The sequence below is a fragment of the Apostichopus japonicus genome, chromosome 20 (genome assembly GCF_037975245.1).
Source record: "Apostichopus japonicus isolate 1M-3 chromosome 20, ASM3797524v1, whole genome shotgun sequence".
Taxonomy (NCBI): domain Eukaryota; kingdom Metazoa; phylum Echinodermata; class Holothuroidea; order Aspidochirotida; family Stichopodidae; genus Apostichopus; species Apostichopus japonicus.
In genome coordinates this window covers 26,071,655-26,087,507 of record NC_092580.1, presented here as the reverse complement: position 1 = coordinate 26,087,507, position 15,853 = coordinate 26,071,655, and the positions used below count along the sequence as shown (strand labels likewise).

The window sequence follows — 15,853 nt, the reverse complement described above, 5'->3', positions numbered from 1 at the left end:
AAACGTGAATAAAAGTAGTATCGCGAAATAGCGTTAGCATCTGCTGCAACCATGTAGCCCATGTTACACGTACAGCTCTCCTAGCCAACCGTGTGAAGCTGATATGCAGACGTCAATGGCTGTGTGTTGAAAAGGAATATACTGTACCTCACTTGCAAGACGGTCACATATAGAGATTTTTACAACATTGGAACTACATAACGCGTATCGTAAAAACATTTTTTTATTAAATATCAACATTCAGGTCTGACCATTTTCCCCGCCCTCCTCACCAACGATGAAACCAATATTTACTCTTGGATAATTAGGAGTTTGTAAATGCTCTATGACGTCATGAAAGTCAGAATGTTTGTTGCTTCGGATGTGCTTGGCGATCCAAGATACTGGTATAATGCGACCCTTTTGTAGGGCCTCGCAAACATATTGGAGGGTTAATTGCTATACTCGGTCGGAAGAAAACGCCGATATCGGTTGTAAAAGGGTGGAAGAACCAGTAGCGTAACCCCTATGGGCTCGGACCGTGCTGAGCCAGGGCCCCGACCAAAAGGGCGCCCCCGCTATACTGATACACAGAAAAAGGGTACCTCTTTGGATAAGGACCCATAACACATTACTGAAATTATTGAAAGTCAAAATACTAAGACATGAGATCTCAAAATAACCGATGTGTAATTGCAAGTTGAAATGCCCGGGAAGTGTCTTTTCTGACGATCTAGGAGTATTTTTTGACCGCAAAATACGTAGTAAGCTCTGCGCCAACCAATGGTGGCGCTCAGATTAGATAGTATCAAGTAGTGTGTTACACCTATATGACCTACTGACCCCCCCCCCCCCCCAGCTTGTGAACATTTCTGCTGACTCCCTTGCTTGGACCTTCTGATAGGGGGCCCCTTTGGGCAGGGGGCCCCCAGGCTCATCGATACGCCACTGGGATGAACATTGAACATAAAATACTTTCATCTACTCTCAGCCGCAATCTCGTTATATCGACTCTGTGACAGAAATGACCGTATGATCATGATGACGCTCGATGTTACGTCAAATGTGTATCCACATATCACTTGAAAGGGAAGATATTCTACAAAATGCCGATGCTACGGAGGCAAGGGCGTAGGAACCGGGGGGCTGGGAGGGCGCCAGCCCCCCAGTGAAAAATATGGAGGGGCGGAAGTGTCATTCCGCCCCCCCCCCCCCCGCTTCGCAAGTCAGAAAACCCCTTTTTCATTTCTAAATGAGAAAAAAAATCTCATTTGGAGCACCAACTTGCATCTAAGGCCAGGTGAAAATGCAAAATTATTTACAAAATGGAGTGGGTGTTGAAGTGTGCTATATTGCACCAAATTGCATCTGTGGCCACCTGGAAATGCAAAAAAAAATTCCAAAGGGGGAATACCCCCTCCCCTTAGACCCCTCCCCCAGGCTGGCCGTCAGTCTTCAGCCTCCAACTCAAAAGCACCTTCCTACGCCACTGTACGGAGGCAAACTCCTGGGAGATAGTATCCTGTGTATACAATCTCCAGGAGAAAATGTACGGGTCAATGTAGATAGGATAAACCTCCAGCTAACCAGTGGCTTAAGTTGAACGCCGCAGAAAAGCTCACGGGAATTCCCCTACTAAGCCAGGTAACCATATTTACTTTCCCTGTCATGTGATACTGTATACAACTGTCGCCAGTGTTGTAGTGTGTTGGTAGTTTAGGTGAAACGTCACCAATCTTAGTAGCTACAAAGGGGGAAACATTTTACGTTGTAAGTGACCGTAACACTATCAGGTGGGAACTTGACCACAATTGATATCTTCCTTAACGTTTTCGTTTAATTAATTAGAGTGCCTCAATGCAACATGTTGTGTAACCACATTAAAAGAAACCCACGATGTTTTTCGCATTTTCGTTCGAGATAGGCCTTAATAAGTTAATGTTCGGACTAGCATACCACTACAATGATAAAACTAACGTTCCGCATAGCCTAGGCTATGGCTGTGTGCATATAATAAACTTATATACAATATTAAAAATATGACATTTGCTGAGTTAACGCTGCTGGTGTCGTTTGCGTTGTTACGATGCCCACATGAAGGTTTTGTTGCTGTTAGGCTGTAGTCATACCCTGTAAATTAATAGATTTGATAAGTTATCAAGTTGCACAATAATGGAGTTGTGTACTGTTGAGAAAAGCTAACTAAGTTAATGTCATAAATAATTACATAAAAGTTTTCACGTCTCAAGAGGCCCCTGCTATTTTCATTATTTATTTTAGTAATCTTTCAGAATTTCATTTTTTTGGTGATGCATGCAAATTTTAATTTTTCATTCCCATGCCCTTACTGTAACTTACACCTAAGTAATTCATAGGCCTCACTCAGATTTGTGTCTCATTACAGTATGTTATTTCTCTGACCAGATTTTAGATATGTTTATTTATTTGCCTGTTTGTTCGTAAAGATGTATGTAACTAAACGAGATCAATCACAGATTAAATTGTTATTTCTTTTCTGCATATTTTCTTTCAGAAAACCTTTAAGAATATCAGAATAGCTTGGCGTTGTATTGTTAATATAAATTACAGGCAAGACAAAAAACGAACAGAAAACACAATGACAGGATCAGTTAAGGTCAACAGTCAGGCAATCTGTGCGGTTATGTTCATCGTGATAGTTCTGGGCGGCCTGTACTTGTATTACCCTTACAAAGAAGATGACATTACCTCTGCCAGGCAGAGAGTGGAAGATGAAGATGATAAAACAAGCAAGCAAGTTATGTTGGAAGACAATTTTAAGACAGGCAAGTGGGAAGAGATGAAGACAAAAATGTTCGATGATAAAAGTCTTACCATCAAAGAGGAAAGAGTTAAGGTAGATGGAAACGAGGTCTTCTACCGAGAGTGTCAATCATCAGAAATATCGCAGCCTAGGGGAGTCCTTCTGTTTCTCCACGGACAGGCGTTCTCATCTAAAACATGGAAAGAGTTAGGTACCTTGCACTTCATGGCCAGTGCTGGATACAGACCGATTGCTGTCGACCTTCCAGGTAATTTTAATGCCATGTGTTTGTAACTTGAGTGATCTGTTCAACACTGTGTACTTTTAATGTTGGATGCAGTGAGTGTTAAAGTTATTTTATAATGCAATTTCTTTATAATGCCACACACTGATAAAGTACATGATCACCCACTGCTCATTTAACTAGATGTTAATTCCCTTTCCTTACATGGTCTGGTAACATTTCAGACAATAAAAATCAATCAGGAAGACTTTTTTGGAAGCTTTAAAAACTTCAGCTGCTTACTACATTTTAAGCTGGGTAATATTACTGATGATATATTGAAAATGCATAATACAGTTATGTACATGTCTACTGTACAGGTACTTTTCATGTTCACCAATATGATAACTTATGGAAAACCTTGACAAACTGATACCCCAAGAAACAACGTTTTAAAACAAAGTTACGGTGGTTCTTTCCGGCCAAAGGTGACTGTCACCTTGTTAATAGGGAAGTACCAGTATGATGATAGTACTATAGAGCTACATTCTTGGCGAATAATTAATCCAGTACCTATCGCGAAAATGCTTTGCAAAATGGGTACCTAGCTTTATTTATACAAGTGCTCATCCAATACATATCCTTTCTCATATTAAGTTAGTGTAGCTGTTCAGAAAGCAACATCAGTGGGATGCGTACTATGTGCATTATTCACATTTTGTTTTTCTTTCCTTTTTTCCCCCCAATTCTTGACAGGGTTTGGTGAAACAAAGCAATTTACGAATGATGCAGCTACTTTAGTGTTGAAACTGAAAGAATCTTTTGAACTCGGGGACACCCCAGTGATCATAATAAGCCCTTCCATGAGTGGCAAATTCTCTATTCCCTTGCTCATCACTCACCCTGAAGCCTTCAAGGGCTATGTCCCTGTTGCACCGGTTGGAACAAATTTATACAAGGAAAGTAACTATCAGAAAGTAGAGGTGAGATTTTCTGCATTTTGGGGGGTCAGAATTGCATCCCTATAGCCTTTTTTATGGTGAAGATGAGACTTTTCAATGTGGTTTGTTTCTGTGAACGTTAGAAATTGAGCATACATTCTAAATATGTATGTTATATTGATGATATTTTTATGATATGGGAACATAGTTTCTATGAACATGTTAATATTTTTCATTACTCCATTAAGTTCACTTTGGATCACTGAGCTAGGCAAATCTGTTTTCTTGACATACTGGTCATATAATCCAAGAGGGAGCCATTGAGACTCCTGTCTACTGCAAACCCACGGATAAGCATACCTATTTGCATTTAAAAACAATTTCATCCCCAGCACACTGAGCGATATATAGTTTGTAGACAACTAATTAGATATAAAACGTATCTGTTCGAGGCAAAGTCTTTTTGTGGACAAAGCGACAGAGCTTCTTTATTTTTTACTCAAATGGGGGTATCCATACGAACTTCTCAGTTATTACTATTAGGTCCTCTCCAAGCCCAGCTCCTGACCTACCGCGTCAAATCCACCACCAAACGCTTTCCTCTTGTTACCACTTATCACCCCTTACTCTGCCCTCTCCTCCAAAATGTTCAGCAATCCTGGAACATTCTTAAATCTGATCCCATGATTGGCAATCTCTTACACTCCCCCCCCCCCCCCCCGTGATAGCTTACAAGTTGATCCTCGTCCGCACCTCTCTACCTCTCCCAGAAGGTACGACCCACTCTGGCAACAAAACTTGTTACAAGTCTAACTGTTTGGTCTGTAAGCATATCGACATGTCATCCACCATTGTCCACAATGCCACAGGCATGATTTTGAAACCAGATAAGTTCAACTGCGATTCAATATCGTAGTTTATTTAAGACTTTATTGCACACTATGTCCCCTCCCCCACTTACATTGGGGACACGGCACAAATTGCAGACTTTGATTTTAACGAGCACAAACCCAGCATACGTAATAAAAGCCCCTGCTTCCCCATTTCTGAACACTTTAATCTCCCGAACCTTGGCTTAGTCCATCTTAAATGCAGCATTTAATATGGTAACTTTTCAACATCCCAAAAAAGAAAAAACCAAGAAATAAGATCGATACTACAGCTTAGAACACACAAGACTGGTCTCTACAGAGACCTGTCTTTCATGAGCACCCCATGCAAGAATCCCAGCTGAGGTATATAGGGTCTAAGTTTTTCTTTCACTCCATGAAAACAACTGAAGAAGTGCAGTTGCCCAAAATATTTTGTATCTTTTTCTGTATGGCATGAATTTATAAGTTTTTCCTATTTTATATATGTGAATAAATATAAAAAATTGAAAGTTGCCTAAACTCAGATAATTTAATACTCACCTTATTGCAAGAGCATATCTTCAGTGTACTGTAAACTATAAACAATTTTTTGTCTTTATGTTTCACATGTCTCAATCAGATGAGAATGCCCATTTGTTACATTGTTTATATCATATTCCATTTTCCATGCCTTTGATTGATTCATTCAAACCTTCTACCTTCCCACCCCTCCCCCCCCCCCTCCCTGAAAGGTCTGCATGTCTCACCCAGTCTCCCCTAGTCTTTGATTATAAAGCATTTTGAATAATCTCTTCTTTACTACAGGTACCGACCTGCATAATTTATGGGGAAAAGGACACAGGTCTTGGACAGGAGTCTTTGTCCAAGCTCTCTAATATACCTGGCAAGGAAGTTCATGAGCTAAAGGGAGCTGGACATCCGGCTTATCTTGATGCCCCAGCCGAATTCCATAACATCTTGTTAAACTTTTCCAAGAAAGTTTACGCATGAAGCTGTCGAGTCGTCATCCAGTGGAGATGGTGCTAAGGACTCATCTTTCGTGGAAATGACACGTCCTGCTAATAGAAGGGTCAGCCAGGGGTGATCGCACGGAATATCTGGGATACAGATTCACGAGGGATTCTTAAGTCAACAAACTACAAAATGATTCCTAATTGAGTATGAAAAAGACAAAGGAGGAAGAAAAGAAGGGTTTTTTTTCCTCACTGCAGTAGGGAATTGTTATATCATGTTATGTACGTACACCCTATCTACATGACAGGTTTTTCTTTGTCAAGCTAAGCAAAGCTAAGCAGAGTTCATTTAATACCATTCTGTTTTGAACAGGACATCTGTAGATAATTGAAGCTAGGTTTTTTGGGGTTTTGTTTGCTAAGTACTTTGATTACACAAAGGAATATGTAATATCAGTTCTTCAGTTGAGTGCTTGTCCCCATTTTGCAATGTCTGTGCTTTTCAGGGAGATTGTCATATTGTATAATGTGTGGCATTTTCGCTTTTCATTGACATGCAGTACTTATTACAGTGAGTGCTGGTCTTAGAGGTATTCAGTGTTTAATTGATGCCTTGTTGGTAAGAGTGAGTGCAGGTTGATTCTGACAGCTGCCAACCAATCTAGCTAAACCATTCAAGTTCCTAAGTTTATGATGATAATTGAAACTTGCATTTCTGTTGGGGTGAGAACACATGTTTCAGGTGATAAATATCCTTGTCAACTTTAGCCACATTATGACAGTATTAGAAAAAATGAGGTATAAAATGCCTTTTAGCAGTTTTAAACAGAAGAATGCTCCCACCCCCTGCCTCCACCCCCCCCTCCCCAACATAAATTTGCCACAAAGGTTTTCATGGCACAACATGATTTTTCTTGTCAGGCAACTTTAAATACTTGACAATGTCATCCCAAACTTTGTTTAACATACAAGAGACAAGTGTCTTTTATGGTTTTTTCCACACACACAGGCCTGACAAGAGGCCAATCAGGATCTTAGGCTACAGCCCCAGGGCCTAAGATCGATAAGGAAGTTGGGAAATATAGAGGTGCCCGGTATAATATGGGATAAAGATTAAAGAACAAAGTATTCTCATTTTCGTAAAAGGAAAATGAAGAGTGCCAAAAGGTTGACATAATTGTCTCTGAGAACCAAACTGACTCTTGATGCCTCTGCATTACTTGAATGATGCCGCTGCATTACTTGAAAATGGCTTGAATGATGATACAGGTCAGCCATCAATAATACACTTCCACAGTGCAAAGGTGATGGGAACCCATGTTAGCTTATTTGTACACTTGCTAAGAGGAATTACATTGATTAATTGCTTATACAAACTTCATGTAGAGTCTGTTACCTATTTCTTATGGTGACGTTTTGTTTTAGGATAGCTGGGGAGAGGGAGGGGTTGGTGACAGAAGTGAGTATATGTTCAGTTTTGAAAAGAAAGGTACTAATGAAAAGTGCTTTCCTTTAACAATTTTCATATTTTGCTCCCTTTTGAGACCATGCAATTTTGTTATATATTCCTTTTAAGCGTTGTAAAGAGGCTCACAATTTTTATGTCTTTTGGAAGCTTCCGTGAAAACTAAGTTCTTCATGAAAGTTAAAAAGCGTTTACAACTGTAGAAATGTCTTTCAAATGTTATCGTTTTGCTTTGCATATGTTAAGTTGCTTCCTTTTCATATGTTAAGTTGTTTTCCTTTTCCATCTGTAAAGAATTTTCTTGTTTTGGGTTTTCTATCTGATAGCAATAAAGTTTCTGTATGAGATAGTATGTCTGATACATTCTCTGATGAATAAACTTGTCGCTGGTTGAAAGTTTAATGGAGCTGGTTGTGTTTCATTATTACGATCTAACACCCTATCCCACTTTAATAGTCCAACCAAAGTCGGTATCTGTATTTCACTATAGTATCTAATATAATATTCTGTGTGGTTCCTATCAAAGTTTCTTCTCGCCATAAGAATACAGACCACCTAGTAGATTAGGTTAGGTCCGAATACACATGATGGGGTTATACGGCCAAGTAAAAGCTTTCAATAACTCATTGCTTAACTAATCACAAACTGCCAGTGTATAAATGGAATTCAATCTAATGCACTGCATGGCCAAAGCCATTTACTCTGGTGGGATACAAAACAATTTAGTAATACACACTGAGAAATGAGAAATAACATATTTTGAAATACAGGGAGCACAAGAAACTTACATATGTAAGTTTAATGTTACCTATGTCGATTTTTATCCAATCAATGCGCTAGAAAGCAACATGAGACACTGGTCGCCCAATGATAGGACGAGAAACCGACATGTCAATCTAATTTGACCATATATGTCAATTTCAGGATTTACGGCGTACCATAGCTTGATGTGACTGCTGCATCTGCTGATGAATATGGGGTTGAATTTTCGGATGAATCTTAGGCTAACTTCTAACAACTTTTAGTTCGTACCGTCTATAGAAATTGAACTGAATACTAGGCCTACTTCAATTTCTGTGGTACGTACGGTCATGGACGGAGGTAAAACAGACATCACAGAAATAACTGGATAATATCTTTGCTGCCTGGATAAAACCGAGAAGTATCATCGACAGCACGCAACTAGTACTATTGTTCTCGCGAAAGTTTTATTCCAAGTAACTAAAGTTTGAAGTTTCAACTAGTATTATTAAAAAAAGAAGCGCTGTCATTTGGTTCAATAAATGAATGGGGTGCCTGGCGGGGGTTTCTAACTTATGCTAGGCTTGGCTACCTTGTATTTAGACCTATGACGGGCCGGAATCACAGAAATACATTTCGGCCCCACTTTAGAAGCCGTACCATATGAATGTGCAAGCTTACTTCGAATCGGCCGAAGAACAACTGTGTAATCCGGCTGAACGTGTGTGCTCGCACCGGCTTGGTTCAATAGAATAACAGTCGGTGAATAGGTGCGTCGCGTGAATGATTCGCTTGAATGAGTTAAAGCGGTATAGTAGGAAATAGGGTTCGGAAATAGGGTTCGGAAATAGGTTTCGGAAATAGGGTTCGGAAATAGGGTTCGGGAATAGGGTTCGGGAATAGGGTTCGGAAATAGGGTTCGGAAATAGGGTCAGGAAATAGGGTTCGGAAATAGGGTCAGGAAATAGGGTTCGGAAGTAGGGTTAGGAAATAGGGTTCGGAAATAGGGTTAGGAAATAGTTAAATCCGCTGTACGTGAAGAGAGATACGTGAAGAGGGTTAGGAAATATGGTTAGGTTAGGGTTAGGAAATAGGGTTAGGAAATATGGTTAGGAAGTATGAATGCAGTCTAGCAGTAGCTAATACTAATCAAGGAAAACTTCAGTTACATCCTTCAAGTTGTATATGTGTGCAGTTAAAAGCTGCATTTATATTTTGTGGCACCTTGAAGTTGAAAACGTTAACTGTGCAGTATACTTTCATAGAACTGTAGGTAGCTAGGCCTAGGCATGGTAGGCCTAGTACCATATAGCAACAAACATAGATTTTCCTTGTTATAGATTCCTTTTCACTTTCCATTCTGCATACATATACCATTAGAAGTGGCTCACAATTTTATGTATTTTTTTATATATTTTTTATGATAAGTATTTCTTACAATCTGAAAAATTTATTTGGGCACTTCTTGTTTAACCTTGAGACACTACGTAAAATAGCAGTGTAGGTTGCCGCTTTTGGGTGAGTGGTTGGTCTTCAAGTTGCTGCAAGCAACAAGCCGGAAGTAGCTTCTATGTCTTAAACTTCTGTGGAATGTAACATATTCTTACTATGTGCATATATGTGGCAAACCAACCAACAGTTGAAGAAATAGCTGTGAATAGTGTAGGTTTTGTTAAACAGCCATGTAAGTACAAATTGAGATTTGTGCTGACAATATGCAGATGTGATTCAGCCAGGTTTTTTTTGTGGCATGATGCTACTTGCTAAAATTACAAAATACTACACTGGCTTCTGAACAAGCTCATGTTTAAGAATATAATGACAGACGTATTGACTACAAAATTTAATACATGCAACACTCAAAGGGGTTTCTCTTTCTGCTTTACTTTTAATCACTTTGGTGGTTCGATATTGTCCTGAGATTTGTCATGAACCACGTAAAATATAAGTGTTTGTTTGTGCTCTACTTTTAGGCATTGTGGAAGTTACAATTTTCTGTAATTTGAGCAGTTGTTACCAATCCATGGAGCCTTGGACAGATATCAAAGCTAAGCTGTTTGCAGACCCTGTCTTGTCTGTTAAAGAGGATACAGTGAACTATAAAGGCCATCCTATTCATTATCGTCAGGGTGTGTCATCTACTGTTGATCAAGTGAGAGGCACTCTCTTGTTCCTCCATGGTCAATCTTTCAAGTCACAGACATGGCATGACTTGGGCACCCTCCACTTCATGGCAAATGCAGGTTACAATGCAGTGGCAATAGATTTACCAGGTAAAAAGTTGTCATGTGAAGTTCACTTAAAGTAAGTTTGATGAATGATCCTACAATAATTTGCCAAACTACATAACTGTATTATAACAGTCTGAGGAATCAACACTTTCTGACACGTGGCAAGTGAAAGAGACACATTGATCCAAGTCCCATCTGAATAGTTTCTCATATTGCTGAGAATTAAAATGTCGAAATTGGTTCCCCCCGCAAGCGAAAACATGTGTAGCTCGATGTTGTTCACCTTTTGTTTTAACGACAAACATGGAATGGTTGCAAAATGAGTATCAGAGTAAGACGAGAATGATTGTTTAAGAATATGGGTTCAAGTATTATGTCCTGATCAAAGGAGAATGAAGATTCTGGTGTTGTTTTAGTGCAAGTTGATATCATTTTCAGTTTATAGAAGAGAATGAAAGTTATATGCTGATTGTCTTGACCACTTAAAATGTCTAAATCATTCTCAGGATATGGCAAGACAGAGTCGTTCAGCTATGGAGGACAAGCGCCGTTTCTCCTGGGAGTGAAAGAAGCCTTAGGACTCAAGGATACTCCAGTCATCATTATCAGCCCATCGATGAGTGGTGGGTTCTCGATACCACTGCTCTTCTCAAATCCAGAAGCCTTTAAGGGCTACCTGCCAGTCGCCCCAGTTAATACAGCCTCTCATACACATAAGGAATACTCGGCAGTAAAGGTACAAAGATGATAGTTGCTCTGCATTATTTATGTATGGATTGTCAGGGCTGGAAGTAAGCGACTGGATAGCACAGATACTGTAGACAATTTTTTTTACCTTCATGTACTTTTGCTTGAAGAGGATGCAAGTTATGATAGTCATGTATGATCAGAGAGTGATCATTTCGAAAAGTTACCAGTTTGCAAATTTACCACCATTTTAAGTGTAGCCTAGACCTTTAGTTACAATGTCAATTGTCAATTTTGTCCAAAAATGTCCTCTGAAGATTTGTGACCAGGGATTTTCATTGATCAATTTTCCAAATAGAAACCAAATGTTACATCTCCTTTTTTTCATGATCTAGCTAGTAAAAACCCAGGTTTGTTTAACCCCTCCTGTGTACTGTCTTGTTACAACTTGTGAGTCCTGATAATGGTTTTTTGTATGCGTTGCCATGCATATACTTCTCTTGATTGCTTGAATCATCTCTCTAATTAAACAATAATATTATCTCTCAAATCACATTTCCAATTTAAGATATTTCTATCCAAAAGTTTGTCATTTTTCTTCCTCTCCTACCTCCTCCAATCTCTTTGTAGTTCCTCCTCATTCTCTTATTGCATCATCACATTCAATTGTTCCTATCCGGCCCTCTTCTCCCTCAACCGCCTCCCTCGTCTCCTTGTCATCATTTTCCTTATCCTTTCTCTTCTGCTTCTCCATCCTCCTTCCTTCCCTCCTCTTCATCCTCTTTACCTTCCTCTAAGTTTTCCTCAGATTCCTAGCCCCATCACCCCCCCCCCCCAACCACATCCTCCCCTCTCTTATCCTAACTCTACACATTACCTCCTCTTTCTTTTACCCTTCCTCATCCTTTCTTCTCATTTCCCTTCTGTCTATATGATTATTATTTTCATCTCTTTTACCTATTGCCTGAATGATTTCTCATTATGAATTTTATCCCTCTCTCTAGATCCCCACATGTATTGTCTATGGAGAGAATGACAAGGGGCTGGGAGTGGCCTCATTCCGAGATCTCTCCAACATACCAAACAAACAAGTCCACGTCCTCAGTGGTGCTGGCCATGCTGCTTATATGAATTCGCCTGGAGAATTTCATCAAATTCTTCTCAACTTTTCTGAGAAATTGTTTTCATAGGTGTCCAGAAATGTTCGTAGACCCAGTAGCCAAGTCTTCACAGAGTTCCCATGGGCAGATAGATCAGTTATGCTTTAGACATGGGACACTAGTATCTTTGCCAATGTAGTTTCTTGCCTTTTTGTTTGGTGAAAGAAATTTGATGAGAGAAATCCATTTTTGAAGTTCTAAGTCCAATACTTGTATCATTTTTTTATAAGAGCAATGAGCTTTGACAATCATGTCTCATTAATTTACATGACAATGCTGTTAATTGACAAACAACAAATAGTCTTCCCTCTCTCCCTTGTTATATGGAGAGGAAACGATTGGGGGGGGGGGGGGGGGTAGAACTGGATTTTCTGGAGATATCAGTACTAGAATTTGCCTAGAGTTTATGGGCTTCTTTTTCTTTTGTTTTCCTGCATCTGATTGTAAAATCTGCACCAGAATATGAATTTAAATTCGCAAATGCATTTTATGGGTTTGTGTTAAAGTGGAGTCCAAAACTGCCAAAAATTGTGTAGAGTTGTTAAAGTTATATCCAAGAAATGCTGTTGTATTTATTATGAGGGTAAGTTTTGTATTCAGTAGATTGTTTAAAATGTATAAAAGTATGCCCATGTGTGTCAGTGTTTAGTTTCTTATATGTGCTAGTGGTACAGAATTGTCACACAAAGAATTGTCATAATTCATGATTTCACTTTTATTTACTACTTTTGTCTGCATGTAATCCAAACTAGATAGCAAGGGTTCAAAAGTGTTATCTCTACATGAACCCGTGAAAAGTGTGATTAATGTACCAGAAATATTTAGAGTTTTTTTCTTTTGAGTTATGTCATATTTTTAGTACCACAGGGGAATATCTAAACATATAAAAATATAGAAATATAAGTGCAGTAATGTAGTAAAGTGGAATTTCCAGAGTATGTTCTTGTTTTGGTCCCCCATGTCGCTTTAACTTAAACAGATCTCACCAAGGTTATCCAGGGTAGGCATGACTTGTTCCCTGTCAGTTGTTCACGCTGATATTAGTGGGCATCATACAATTTAGTGCCTGTATATTGTCTCTTAATGGGTTGAGGATCTTAGTATTTCTATAAATTTAACTTTCATTTGTATCTAAATGATTGTTTCCTACCTTGTATTAAATGTTTTCCCCGTAAATATTCTTGTTACTGGTCAAAATTGATAGTTACGCCATGTGATACGTCTAGATGCTCACGTGCGGTGCTTGTGAGTTAATTGCTCTTTGTTCTTGCGCTTGGCCACTCACCGATCACTGAAGCGAGACGTCCGATTTCCGTGCAGAATATTGTTAGCCAAGAAGTGACTGTTTATCAAGTGATTTTTCTTGTAGGAATAAGTGGGTGAGTTTAATAAGTATTTTTGTACATGCGTGCAAGTATAGATGAAGACTTAATGTCTATTTGAGACCAAAATGAACTTTATTTTGTTGAAGCTAAGTTCCGTAACGAAGTATTTTAAGTAGCGTGTATCGTAACCTGTTATATACTAGTTTTGCGGATGTATTAGTTACGATCATTCCTTCACCTCGATTGTCAACTTTGGGTCTTGTGATTTGAAGATGATAATTTTTAATATGAATAACTATGTTAAGCTCATCTCTAGTTGTGACTAGCGGTGATTATCGATGTTGATTATTTCATATTTTTATAAGTAACGATTATGAAATGTATTGTACTTTTCAAGCTAAGGTATCACAGTGAGTGTACATATATGTGAGAGACGGACACGCTCGATGATTTTACGGAAAGAGGGAGACATTCTGATATGCACTATGAATGTTGATAATATGACATACTATGAGAAAATAAGGTTATTTGGTGATGAAGTATGATATTATTCCAATGTGAAAATGGATTTCGTTATTTAGTGTTTTCTATTGTCGTATGTTGGTTGGTTATCACATCGTTTCAACTCCTAATTCTTTATTGATTATTTAATGTCAAAGTACATTTAGTTGCCATGGTAATGAAGAGTCTTAGTAAAGAATGAACTCAGCAATGGAGGTAGCTGAATTTATAAGATGTTTACAAAAGAACTAATATTTTATTAGGATGGGTTCAGCTTTATAAGGTATGGGTATGATGGGATTTACATTCCATTGTGGATGCATATCTTTGGTTTTTTTATTGTATTCTTGTTATATATTGTACATACAGTAGTGTTATTAGATAAAACAAAGGTCAAGATTGTTGTGTTGAGACAGTGTCACCTGAGCTCTATTGATATTTGGAGAATTAACCTGATAGTATCGCTGGAATGTGTGATTATGACAGCATTGAGTGTTCGTAACATGAGTTGATTTCATTCTTTGGTATTTCCAGACATAACACTGTAGCAGGATTCATATCAACATTTCAATGATAATTATGGGAATGGGGTGTCTTGATTATTTTATGTCGTAGTGACCAATGTTATATGATTTTTGGTTGGCACATCTCTATATTACCTGTTATATTTATTTTTTAGGTAACTGTCCTTGAAGGTGTAAAACTATCCTTGTGAGGGTACATTTTCTACTGGGTATCTGGATGGTGAGTCATGGTGTTTGGTAGTGATGATTATCTTATTTTTCAGCACAGTTCTGCTAAATTACTGCAAGGATATGTATTGGTATCATCTGAACACAATTTTATTGTTATTTGGAAACTGAATGTTTTAGTAACAGTTTTGTTTATAACCATATATTTGGACAATACCTTCTACAGAATTTATGCTTCATATTTTATTGCGTGCACTTACAGAGAGAATTTAGTAAGCAGTTTCAGTAGAAGAGGTGACTATGGTAAAGATGATCAAGTACCTAAAACTGACAACATAGGCTGTGACATGCTTTAATTTAAGTTTTCTCTAACCAACTATCTCGATTTGTAAGGTTTTGTCCCAGGTTGGAGATTTTCTATGCTTGATAACATTTGTTTAACTTGCATAAGTTTTTTTACAGAAATCCCATGTTGATTGTTTACGATGAAGCATGGAGCATAATTACATTTTTTTTATTTATCCAAGTCATTTGAAACATGCTGTTGTGTGAATGCAAACTTTATTTTATCATTTATTTACTTTGGTTTGTAACTTGTGAATTCCATGTTTCAGGAGCTGTTTATCCAGTATTGATAATATAGACCGACAGACCGTATACTTCCTGGTTGTGTGATTCTTTCCCGAGGCTTACTACCTCAAATTTGCGTTCTTCTTCAGTAAAGATAAAATAAATTTCAGTATAGATTCAATATTCACTCAGCTTTCTGTTTACTCCTTTTAATTTTTATGAACAAAAGGTTGTCAAATGTACAATTGTTTCATTCTAACTTTGATCTCACTTGATAGTCCAAATGACCAGACCGGCAATGGGGTACCATAAACAAACTTTATCCAAGTTACAGTATGCATTTGTTAGCCTATAGAGCTGAATTTACTGACAGTTTGATCTTAAATGACCTTATAAATAGTTCCAAGGTTCTTTTGGTCATTTGGGAGCCAAATGTCCAGTTTGATATCTGTCACAATTTCTGACAATGACATTTTTATGATATGGTTTTCTTTATCTTGTTGACCCTAGCTGACATTGGCACCTCCACTAAACATTGTCAATGTTAATACTGAACATGACAGGTGCAAGCTATACAATACAGGTACAAAATGTAGTCTAGTTGGTTACTGCAGAAGCTGACTTGGAATTTGTGGAATCTAACACATACTTGAAGTTAGAGAGATGACTTGAAATGACTTTCTAAAATTGAAAAGATTCCAAATTTGAGTTAAAAATGTTGAATTGGAAGC

At 38.2% G+C, this 15,853-nt stretch overlaps 2 protein-coding genes across 8 annotated transcripts; both read left to right on the top strand.

Annotated features, from left to right (window-relative positions):
• Positions 1-1,600: 1,600 nt before the first annotated feature.
• On the top strand, positions 1,601-7,617 carry LOC139961297 (putative protein-lysine deacylase ABHD14B). Its single transcript, XM_071960417.1, has 4 exons — positions 1,601-1,623; positions 2,513-3,029; positions 3,741-3,967; positions 5,602-7,617. Exons 2-4 carry the CDS (start codon positions 2,597-2,599, stop codon positions 5,785-5,787), a joined length of 846 nt encoding a protein of 281 aa, XP_071816518.1. The 5' UTR covers positions 1,601-1,623; positions 2,513-2,596; the 3' UTR covers positions 5,788-7,617.
• Positions 7,618-8,272: 655 nt separating this feature from the next.
• On the top strand, positions 8,273-12,587 carry LOC139961298 (putative protein-lysine deacylase ABHD14B). Of its 7 annotated transcripts, none has more exons than XM_071960419.1 (4): positions 8,273-8,432; positions 9,930-10,229; positions 10,694-10,923; positions 11,879-12,587. In XM_071960419.1, the coding sequence occupies exons 2-4, from the start codon at positions 9,980-9,982 to the stop codon at positions 12,062-12,064; spliced, it is 666 nt and encodes a 221-aa protein (XP_071816520.1). In that variant the 5' UTR covers positions 8,273-8,432; positions 9,930-9,979; the 3' UTR covers positions 12,065-12,587. The 7 variants fall into 7 exon arrangements, with proteins under 7 accessions (XP_071816520.1, XP_071816525.1, XP_071816522.1 ...); XM_071960424.1 differs by lacking the exon at positions 8,273-8,432 and adding an exon at positions 8,576-8,726; XM_071960421.1 differs by lacking the exon at positions 8,273-8,432 and adding an exon at positions 8,647-8,765.
• Positions 12,588-15,853: the final 3,266 nt, after the last annotated feature.